Below are 11810 nucleotides of genomic sequence, written 5' to 3'. Positions count from 1 at the left end.
TGAACCTGAGCTCTTTGATGGTTTAAGCATCGTTGTAAACCGAATTTCTTTGCTGTACCGATTTTTAAAAGTATATGTAGTTAACCGTTGTCTGATACGCACACACGAAAGCCTATATGAACTTTATAAAAAGTTAATCGTAACGTTATGATAATCGTTAATAATACAATTACTTTAAATACATCTAGTTTGTTGATTGATTTTTGATTAACTTACTTGGTAGTTTCGTATATAGTTATAGAAGTAGAGTTACCGTACATCAAAAACCAACGCGTTTCAATCGTCATTTCACCCGTACATGCGGAAAATATGCCCATATATCTTGGGTGTGAAATTTTCTACACAATATGTGTTATCATCTACAGAGACAGAGACAGACAGTTTTATCATATCGTTTATAAGCATGTGACTTGTTCGTCCTCTATCATTTATGTAATTAGTAATACAGATGACGATTTTTTTTACTTTTCGTTAAATGAATCTTACTTTGTATAGTAGTAATTCTAGCTCATGATTCTTTGTTTTTGTTTTCTTTTAGTAAACACTTAAATGTACGTGGTTATTTAATATTTTAGTTTATTAATAGTAAGTAATTTTTGCGCTTGTGATTTTGTGGAGCGATTTATGATCAATATTATTTGTTTGTTTGTTTTGTTTGCTTATCTCAAACTAATCTTCGGTGTTTAGCGACATATTTTTGTCTGTAAAGTTCAATGTATAGCAACATCTTTGAAGGGTGTATATTTTTTTCTTTTAAACATTTATGTTTAATCATTTTTTTTTTTTTTTTTCATAATTATTTTCCCCCTTACGTCTGTATGTAGCAAAATCGCTAATCAAAGCTCTGTTGATTGTTTCAGGAGCGACCTAAGTTTATACATATATTTATCTGGTTTGTGAACTCAGTTTTGTCTTTCAAGTTTATACTTTGTTTTCTTAGGTCGCGTATGTTTGTTCTAAATTCGCATCATCGTGTCGACCGAAAGACCATTTCGTTCTATCAAAATGTGATTTTGCAAATACATCGATATGAGTAATAAAGATCGATAGCTAAAAAAAAAAGAATTCAATCGTTTGAGAAGAAAACAGCCTCCCCTTGTATACAACAGGTACTAGAAAACCATTTGTCAAACTTGTGATGTTGTGACAAAACAGAAATACCTTTGTATCTTGTACCAGTATTTTTGTAAAAAAACAAACAAATAATTCGCGATTTCGGTCATAAACAATTTATTAGTAGGCTTACTTTGTATAGTCTTCATGCGCATCAATAATTAAATTCCATGTATATTAGTATTTAAAGATGTGGCACAAAAACATTTTCGTGTAAGTTTCAACGATTTCCTTTATAAAAAAAACTAAGTACATACATAAACATGTTCATGCATAAGTAAACGTGTAATCGCTAAATTTTAAACTATTTGGTAAAAAAAAAAAAAAAAAAAAAAAAAAAAAAAAAAAAAAAAAAAAAAAAAACGATCAAACAAATAATCGAGAGCAAATCAATAATCTAAAATGCATGTATAAGTATAAAGTGTGTACAAGAACTCGATTCTACAAACTGTGTCGATGTGATTTGTATATCCGCAGGTGCCTAACGCATGAACTTGTCAAAAACACTTATCTCACAATCAACTCAAACGCAACATCGTCTATTTGTCCTTCGGAATCGCTTTTTGTGTAACAACATAACCCCACAGTCCTTCCTCGCACGATTAAGAAAAACGCTGCTGGTAATGTTTGTTTCTTTCCTTCTTCATTTGCACTATTTGCAGGTATGTTTGTTACTTATTTTGTTTGTTTTTTTTTCCTCTTCTATTTAACTTACAAACCCAAAAGAGAAGATGCTAGCTCAACACTAGCACTGTCGTCCTTTAGGGCGTTGCTGTTGCTTCTGTCACTCTATCCGATCGCACCTTTATCTTCTCCCTCGTCTTCCGATAGTAGTGCCGTTTATCTATCGTCCACTCGCACGTTCGTTTCTCCTCCTCCTCACCCTCCCATATCTCCTCCTATTCTACGTCTCTGCTGGCTGGTGGGTCTTCAGGTTGAGCAAACTAATTCTTCGACGTTAGGATTGTCACGAATTCTAGAAAAACAAAGGCATCGATGTAAGAGATTTATCATAGCTGGCATAATTCGTATGTGTGTACGAGTATATTATGTTTATAGCAAGGGATGCTGACCCACTTTTCTCACGAGATATTAAAAAGCTACTAAAAGGAGGTGGAGCATTTTCAGGCGGGCCAGAAATTTGGACTCAGCTGGCTAGGATGGGAAGTCGATATTTGCTGGAAAGTTTGAAAAAGAGAAGAATGAAAGGACTGCTGTGCCACGCCGTTGCAGCCAGGGGTATTGGAAATATGACATTATGAAAATAAAAGCCCCAGAATAGTAAGCCACAGTCTCTCGAAATTGGAAAATAAATGTTTCTATGCGCGTGCATTATCCCTTTTCCCTCTGCGTGAATTCCTCCCGCTTAGCTCATAGTCCTGACTCATTAATGCTGCAAGTTTCGTAGCGTCGTAGAAAATCTACGTCAGTGTACTTTACGAGCCATTCTTTTGAAACTTAACCTTCGACAGGGAAAAAAAAGTTTCGATTCAATAAAAGTTAAGACGTGGCCTAATTTTACCATCTCAAGTCTTTAGGCATCACGTGCTGCGAGCGTGTATAGGTACATCAGTAGTCAATTTTACCCGTGTATTACTTTTCGACGGCGAGCATTGGAAAGTTTTTTCGTTCAGCATAGCATGAATAGCTTGTAATTACAGACTCTAAGAGTTTTTTATTAAAAATTTCGTTTGTTACCGTATAACTGTACGGGACAGACATTAATGAAATTTTTTTGCGTGCTCATGCAGATTTCTACGAAATAGCCTTGGAGCAGTATTTATAACATTTTGAAAATCCGTATACGTGCACTTGGGTAAACGTTGAGACTTTCTCAGTCAAAGTGAGTGGGAGAAAAAAGTAAAAAAATAAGCACTCGTGGCACACGAACACGTAAGCACAAACGAACTTCTCCAATTCGCTGGAAAAAGCAATATTTTCCGTTCCAGAAAATTCAGCTTTTCATTCTACTTCACACACTCCCACTCTCTCTTTCTCTCTCTCTTTTTTGTCTGGAGGCTTTTGTAAGTCACACTTATAATTAGCAAAATTGCATAATTTTTTTGGTCTCTAACTAATAAGGATTGAAATTCATTTTTTTACAAATAGTACAAGAGAAAATACTGAAAAAACGTATTGTTAAATTCTGAAAAGCCTTTTCTCTATACGATAAAGGTTTTGGGGATACTCACTAAAATTCTTTCAAAAATCTAAAGTAGTTTATGTACGTATCAAACCGAAGAATTAAATACTTTTAGGTAAGGAAAGCTAAACTAATAATCATGAATATACCGATGCCCTCGAGAATGACGTATTTAAATATGTTGTCGATATTTTCTCACCTTCGTAGTTTACCATCCCATCTCCATCCAAATCTGCTTCTTTGATCATATCGTCCACCTCTTCTTCGGATAGCTTTTCGCCAAGGTTCGTCATGACATGCCGTAACTCCACTGACGATATCAAGCCATCATTGTTTTTGTCGAATACTCTGAAAGTGGATAAAGAGGAATCAGCTAGTGACGAACGGTACTACGACATTCTGTGTGTGAGCTACTACTGAATGACTAGTATTAATCCAATTAAATTGATCTTAATCCAAGTGTCTTCATATAATCGTGATTTGACAGAATACAAATACTAGATAACTGTATCATTTCATGGATTTTGATCGTTTCTTCATGCAGTTACGTTTAATCAAAAATCATAAATAAAACTTTTTTCTCAATTTAATTTACCTTTAATAATGAGACTTATAAAAGTAATAATAATAATAACAATAATAAAATAGTATTAATATAATGATAGTAATATTAATAATAATAACAATAATAATAATAATAATAATAATAATAAGCATGTATAATGCACGGCAGTGTGGAATCTGTATAAGGTTTATAACCTGTCATTTTACAGGTTATTCGTTTAACAACAATAATTAAATGATTCTTTTAACAAAAATTTTGAACCTAAAAGCTTCACGTAATTCGTCCTCGCAGTCGGCACCCTTCATCTTCTTAGACATCATTTGTAGGAACTCGTTGAATTCAATTGTGCCATTGCCGTCCTGATCGACTTCATTTACCATATCTCGCAGTTCCGTTTCTGCAATTTGCAAAATAACCATTGACGATATTCTTACTTTTTTAATAATCATGTCAAGTAAGATTATAAATTATCCTAGAATTCATGGTATACTTTAATTATTATTTTTGAAACTAAAACAGAAAGGTGGTTGACATGCAACGGGATTTTGACTCATTTCTGACCTTGTTATTCGTATACTTGATGAAGAACAATGGAATTGAGGAAGTAAATTGTAATTCAGGCGTATTTTTTCTGTAAACAGGACAAGTTCTACATATTCTTTCCAATAAACATAGACGAACATTCACGATGAAAGTATACACCACATCAAGTTTCATAAAAGCGAAACTTCGTTCATGTAGGAATTACACGGCTATTCTCAAAAATCAACCAACAACGACTACTACCAATTTAATATTTTGCTCGAATTGAATCTGGAAAAATTATGCAAAATCGGTTCGTTATTTAAACTTTTCCCAGCAGCACTTGAGTAAAAATATAAAAGTTGTACGACTTTCCAAGTATGCATGAGATTCACTTTGTGTATGATGATACAGGTGAGTAGTTTGTTAGGCCTGCAAACTTTGGGCTTGATGCTTCATTTTCTTCTTTTTGCAAATTTATATTTGCTAAAGCAAAGATTTAATTAGCCAGTTGTCAGACGAATGAAAAAAAAAAAAAAAAAAAAATTGTGCAAGGGTTCATTGGAATCGTGGAATTGAAGGACGAGAAATGAAAATGTTATGATCTACCACACCGTTGATGTAGGTGAAACATCTGTGAACTTTAGTGCTTGTACTGGAATGATTCAAGTTTAACACACTGGGCAAAATGAGATATTGCCTAAATAAACAGTCACAGTTGTTTCGAAGTTGGAAGATACAACGTCTGTTTTTCAGACAAATAACGTATCAGATACGAAAATCCGTGAATGAGAAGCTGCAAAAATAAGAAAGAATCATCCATTTTGATTCTATTTTACTTCACTATTGATAAAAGTGACGAAAAGTATACAGTACTGTTTACAATGTGATTCTTTATTAACAACTAAGGTAATTGACAACTTGTAACCAACCTTGGCTCTACTGTTCAAATTTTTGTGAATACAGTGAAATTGCGTACGTCTATGAGTTGAAAATAAACGTATTGCTTATGAGAAAATGCATTTTAGATATTGAATGTAAAGAAAAAAAGAATCATTATGGTAATAAAAATGTGCTTCTTTGCATCTCTACTACTTCATGTCCATAGGAAAAAACGATACTGCATAGCTTAATCTCATATCCGGAATGATATAGGATGACTTGCAATATACTTGAAGCAAAACAAATACGCATGTATAGAATGAGATAAGTACATTGGTATGGTTTAAAAAGCGCCAGCACACGTGTACAAAAGAAATGCAGCAATAGTAGATGCAGATATAGTACGAGAAATAGCAGCTTTATTCGCATTGTGGAAAAGGAAAAGTATGGCAGTGGAAAAAAAGCGCTCGAGTGGTGGTGCTAGCTGGAAGAGAGACCCGATCTGCTCTTTGGACTCTCCCTGGGCGTTTACCGCTGCCACCTCTCTTTCCTCTCCGTCCAACACTGCTGTGTGAATGTATATCAAAAGAATATAGTATACGTAAAAATCGAAACGAGAAGCGGTGGAAAGCTTAATAATTTTTTTTCTCGTCTGACTTTACTTCCCTTTTAAACTTTGAATAACAAATAATATATATTATATAACATTTGAAAGATTAATAATTCAGTTGGAAAGTAAGAAAAACCGCGGTTTTTGATAAACTCTGCACAATCTGTGGTGAAGTAATTTTTTTTTTTTTCCTACGGTACTTCATGTTTCCTGTACATGTACCTAATGAAATTATGAAAATCGCTTGAACAATCTTTTATATCTCACTTGGTTGAAAGTTAATTCAGTTTCAGATAAAACATGAATTTTATTATGTTGCGATGAAAGAGTAGCACATAATGGATTTATGATGAAAAAAAGAAAAAAGCAATGTATGGATAAGACTTGGAGTATATGAAAATATATATTATAGGTACAAATTTTCTTTTTCTTCGAAAGACATGGAAATGAATCATTCAATCAATATGGAACATTTTTTGGCAAATAAAATTTTCACTTACCGGACGGTCGCTGTCCCAACGAACGCATCACAACTCCCAGTTCGGCCATTGTGATAGTACCATCTTCGTCCTTGTCGAATAGCATGAATGCTTCTTTGAACTCTGTAAAAGGTGGAATTTTTTTCGATTCAATTAAACGTCCATGAATTCTTACAGTTTGGAGAAAAGGTTAAATGATTATTTGATTAATTAACTTTTTAAATACAGATCCCTTATTCAAAAATACAAGGTATTTGGTTAGCATAATTGGTACGTTTGTTGCTGAATCACCTTATAATATTCTTTTTATTTTTATTTTTGGTTCAGGAATCATTTTTATAAAATAAAATCTCCAATAAGCACTGAATTAAAAAAAAGGGCTCATGATTTTTTATTCATAGGTTTATCATTATTTAGAAAAATTGTTATCAATGACTAAAAATGACTGCTTGATCATTCCCATTACACAAAACTTAAAATTTTTTTTTCATCCAGGTAGTTGACAAAGTTCAGTAGTGCTCAACCTAAAAATTACCTAAAAAAGAAAACAAGCTATGACTGCTTTTGTAATAAAATGCAACTAAAAAAAATGTTTTTGATTTCCAAGACATTCGTACTAAAGCTCGAACTTACTGTACCCTGTCAACTACCATAAAAAAAAAAATTACCAAAAAAATCTGCACTAACGTGAAGAGAGAGAGAGAAAATCATACATCATCAAGACCTTGACACAAATCGCATATCTACGCACAGTGATATCGCCCTATCCTCTAATAGGTATACACAAACGCACTCGTTCCCCGCGCAACATTTGAAAAACATCGGCTCGTGGAATAAGAAAGATCGGGCAATTCGCCAGCCACGAGTCCCCCGTCACCCACTGTAATAGCGCTGCTCTTATAAATCGCCGATTCGACGCTAAAGCTCCCAACCCATCGCTCTCCCTCCTCTTTTTGTTACCTTCTTTTTCATTCGAGCGCATGCACGAATGTTTACCCAGGAAATCTCGTCGCGAATCTACGTCCTTTCTTACTGCTTGTATATATTATATACGTACAGCAGTAAAAGTTCTCGCGACTTTTTTTTCCATTCGTCCGCACGATGCGGTTTTTATTGCACACCGTCTTGCGAAAAGAAAGAGTTACCGTCGAGCCATCGAGCTGCTGTGATAAAAAGTTTTATGCATGTGAGCGATGGCTGTTTTTCTCTCCAGACGAGTACGGTGTCCTCGAGTTGTATCCTTATTATTTCACGAGAAAAATGTTTGGATTTTCATCTTGGAAAGCCATTGAGAAAAATAAAGAGGTATACCTTTTGTCTGTTGAACCATGCCACATCACTCAATTATCATTGAAAAATGTAGCTCGTTACGAGTATCGCACTTTCGGCCTTTTGGGCTTGAGGAAGTTTAATTGGAAGCACAAAAAAGAAATGCGTGAGAAAGTAGGTCAGATTTGAATTCTAAAAAGCATCTGAAATTGCTTCAGGATGAGGGTTAAATCGTAAAGGTTGTTCCGGCAAACGTGCCGTCGAAATACTTTTTTTTTTTCGCCTCTTCAGAAAAGCGAATCCTTTAGAATTAGAACTTAAAATACACGTAACTACAAATATATACACAAGAGGGACGCAAAGGTATTCCAATTTATTCAATGGCAGACGCGAGCGATTCAACTACCCATCTACGTTCGACCCACATTTTTTAACATCGCTATTCGCATGATAACAAGACAACTTCACTTCTTGCTCATAATTCACACTCTTGTACTACACATTTCAATAATACTTAATCCTTCAAATTTACTTTAATTGATTTTTTGATCTCAAAAATACATAATGTCGAGATTAAAATTTTTTTGAGACATAGTAGATTACTGGCAACCGACATAAAAGCCGTTCCTGTACGGGTAGCGAATTAATACTTCAGTCATTAATACGATACAGATACTGACACGAAGCAGAAGCTGCACTCAAAGTATACGGGTCTTCAGGAGAAAATCTTGCGGAAGCAGTGGTGCGAGCAAAATTCCAAAATCTCGAATCTCTCTTGTGCGCATCCCAACTTTTCACATTATGGAAATGATGCAGAAGCGATGTTTCAACAACCAGTTGGCAGTGGAGGATAAAATGTGGTGCCAAGGCGATTTATGTGTGAATGGTGGCGTCTCAGCTGCACCTCGTTGCTGGAGAAAGAGAGATGCGTAGGAACTCCCCAAAATATGCTGCACTCGAGCACTTGTTACCTTTTATACAATAAACTGTGGTCTAATGGCTTATTTGCCCAAGATAAAATGAGACGAAACAGTTTTTTTTAAGGATTTATAAAAAGTGGCTGCAATCGCCTCTGTTTGGCTCCTTGGAGAAAACAATAATAAAAAGTATTGTGCCATAGCACTGTAAAATATCAAGGTTCCATCGTGTAGAATATTTCGTCATGATATTAATTTAAGTAAAGGATTTTTGAGACATTTAGAGTAAAGTATTATTAGCCACAGCACCAAGGGCTCAAGTATAATGTTTTTTTTCTTAAACTAAATACTTACTCACTTACAATTTTTGATTTGGCTCTGAACATGTTTTTAGTTATTTCATCACTTGAACACTAAAAAATTACAGCAACGTCTGATCATTGATTTATTTCATGATGGAATTGATCCAATTATTTAGTTGATTGACAAGCAACTTAGATCCATAACTGAAATCCATGTTGATAAGGATTCTATAACTAGATGTGCGTAGAATTTTCATGAACTACAGTAAATTGTACTCCAAAAAGAAGTCTACGAGTTTTAACGTGGATAAGAGTGCAAATATTCTTCGTGGACTACAGTGCACTACTTTTACTATGAATAAAAGTGTTTAACTTGTAATGTTGACAAAAAAACTGTAAACGTCGTTGGAAAGCGTAATTTTTCTCGAGACGTAACTGAAAGTGACTCCCTTCCTCCATCGTTTTATTAATTGAGAAACAGGAGTTGGTTCGTTGTAACGTGTACAAAATCAACACACTTCAAACTTTTAACGAGACTCCCCGCCAATCAAATACCTATTTTACGACCAGCAATTATCACCCGCTCACGAAAACAGAGCTGAACTACGTACAATTCAATAAAAAGGCAGTCGCCAATCAATTAATCTGTAGTTTGAGCGCCTCACACTAGTGGCTGCCAGCTAAAAATGAAAAAGAGAAAAAAAACAGAGACCAGCGAGAGCTCTTTTTAGGGTAGTATATTGATTTCCCTTGGAATGCACCTGCAAGGAAGAATGTCGTGTCCTTTTTTCTATGCTTCGATAAAATGAGAGGCTACAAAAAAATTAAATTTCCTTTTTAATTTCCAGCCAAGTCTATTTAATTAATTTTTAATAATTATTATAATGACAGGAAAACGGTACTCTTGTAGCTTACTCCTTGCGCCAATGCATATAAACGCGACTGTACAACTGTACACGTGCGTGTCGAGCAACAAAAAATAACATGTTTTTTTTCCCTTCTGTCTCGCAATCTTTTTTTATCACTGTGTAGATACTCTGTTAATCAAGATCTCAAGGTCTTATTTAGAGGTGCTATATTGCTCTCTTCCGTTTTTTCTCTCTCTCTCTCTTTCTCTTTGTTGACGTACGGCTATGCGCGTGAGATATTTTCGAAGCAAAAAAAAACTTACCCGCCACTTGGTCCTCCGTAAGTCCGTACTCCGACTGCAAAGTAGAAAATAATTGTTATTACTGAGGGTTCAATCAAGATAACTCATTTATTTTTTGAAACACAATTTCATGCGTTTTATCACATAATTTTGTCAAGTATATCGATTTCAATTGTCTCAATCGTGCTGGGTAATACACATAATTGTAATATGAATATAAATGTGTAAGTGGTGAAATGAACAAATGACATAATGGACGGATAAAATTAGCTTTTCTAATTGAAGCAAGTCAAGCATGAGATTCGACCAGAAAACGTGCGAACGGGCCTATCCGAGAAACTTCAACAAAGAGACAACGGGGACCGCGACGAAGATTGTAAAACCGAAATAGAATAGAAAGAAATAGATTGTAGCTCCTAAACTTTGGTTAAAATTAACGCGAAACACGGAGCTTGCGTTCGGTGATAGCCTTCCTGTTTAAAACAATGTATTTTTTTATTGTTTATTATTTAAAACATTGTACTTTTTTTCTTGTTTATTATTGTTATTATTATTATTATTTTTTTTTTCTGCCTTTAAAAAATTATTCTTCATACACATCACATGAATGAGATGAATGTACTTTCACGAAGCACCAAATAATCTCTTCTAGCAGGAAAATCACGACATTGTTGCCTAAACACTCTGTGTAACTGACACCTTTCCTTCTCTCTCTTCCTCAAGTCCTTTCCAACGTATCCATCAAAAGCTTCCCATATATACCACGAAAGCTCAACATGAAAGCACTCACGGAGAGTCGACGAATCTGACAGTCGATTTCATTGGTGAGCCTCCTGAGCTTGTAGTACTCGTGCGTGTACCTCTTCGGATCAGCCATACCGAGTCCAAAGTACACATGCACGCACAGCTACAGCTGCGTAACCCGCGAAACTGCAATTGAATGCGCAGAAAAGTACGATGACTCGCGAAAAGAGGTGGAGGCACGTCGAACTGCCGAGAAGGTGTATGGATGGACTAACTGTCGTGGCGTGCACACGTGTTTGGCAAGAGAGGGAGAGCTTTTGTGCGAGCTTGCGGCGTTTATTTGCGGAGGAGAGCGAAAGAAAGGGGAACGGCGCTACTGGGAGCTTGTACGTTATGTTACGTGTCTTTAAGATTTGGGATACGCGTGAATAGAGAAAAATAAGTTTACCAAGTGAAGTTTGAAATCAAAAATATTCACGAAAGTGGGTGAACAAGATTTTGAGCGAATGTTTCGTTTTTTTTCATGAATCTCGTGAAGGAGTGTGTGTCTCTTTTTTTCTCCACGCGATGGACAAGTGGTAAAAAAAACCTGTTTCCCAACGAGCAGCTAGCTGAGTGAGCTTCTTCCACATTTTGGTAGATCGCCCCCATTGAACCGTATGTGCATTCAAAAAAAAAAAAAAAATACATCTCATGCGAGCTTGCAACCAGTGTAGGGTGAACTTTTATTTGTTATCATGTAGTTACACGTGCTCGTTTTCGTACGCAGAAGTGTTGAAAAGCGAGCGGAAAAAAAATGGAGCTTAAGAGACAAGACATGTACTTTCTGCTTTATTAATAATACGCCTACGAGAGGGGCATAATGTAGCCGGCAAGCGCCTGAGGCATATTAATTGGGTCGTTGAACGCGAATGCACGCTCTTCAGTTGTGACGAAAAAAGTTGAGCTTGCAAGGTCGTCGGCTTGCATTTGCTCGAAGCGACAAAAAAAAAAAAAAAAAAAAAAAAAAAAAAAAACAGGAGGAAGAAGTAAGAGAAAACACGCGTACACTGCTATTTGAACCGTAATGATGTTGCCGGGTGGTCTAGAAGGTATACGTGAATGTCGGGCTGTC

General features: G+C 35.5%; 1 protein-coding gene across 4 annotated transcripts in view; it reads right to left on the bottom strand.

Moving 5' to 3' along the window:
• Positions 1 to 1464: 1464 nt before the first annotated feature.
• The window catches only part of LOC106639863 (neo-calmodulin), a 110533-nt gene continuing 100187 nt past the window's right edge, over positions 1465 to 11810 (bottom strand). For all 4 annotated transcript variants that reach the window (XM_089596276.1, XM_089596274.1, XM_089596275.1 and 1 more), the window contains 5 exons: positions 9974 to 10007; positions 6336 to 6437; positions 4083 to 4218; positions 3456 to 3604; positions 1465 to 2089 (listed from right to left, as the gene is read on the bottom strand). In XM_089596276.1, the coding sequence (XP_089452402.1) occupies positions 2058 to 2089; positions 3456 to 3604; positions 4083 to 4218; positions 6336 to 6437; positions 9974 to 10007 (453 nt within the window). In that variant the 3' untranslated portion in view covers positions 1465 to 2057. The remainder of the gene's footprint in view (positions 2090 to 3455; positions 3605 to 4082; positions 4219 to 6335; positions 6438 to 9973; positions 10008 to 11810) is intronic.

This window comes from Copidosoma floridanum, unplaced genomic scaffold, assembly GCF_036245765.1.
Source record: "Copidosoma floridanum isolate Cflo_tuat_1 unplaced genomic scaffold, Cflo_Japanese_pri ptg000030l, whole genome shotgun sequence".
Classification (NCBI taxonomy): domain Eukaryota; kingdom Metazoa; phylum Arthropoda; class Insecta; order Hymenoptera; family Encyrtidae; genus Copidosoma; species Copidosoma floridanum.
This window is presented reverse-complemented; position numbering and strand designations above follow the sequence as displayed.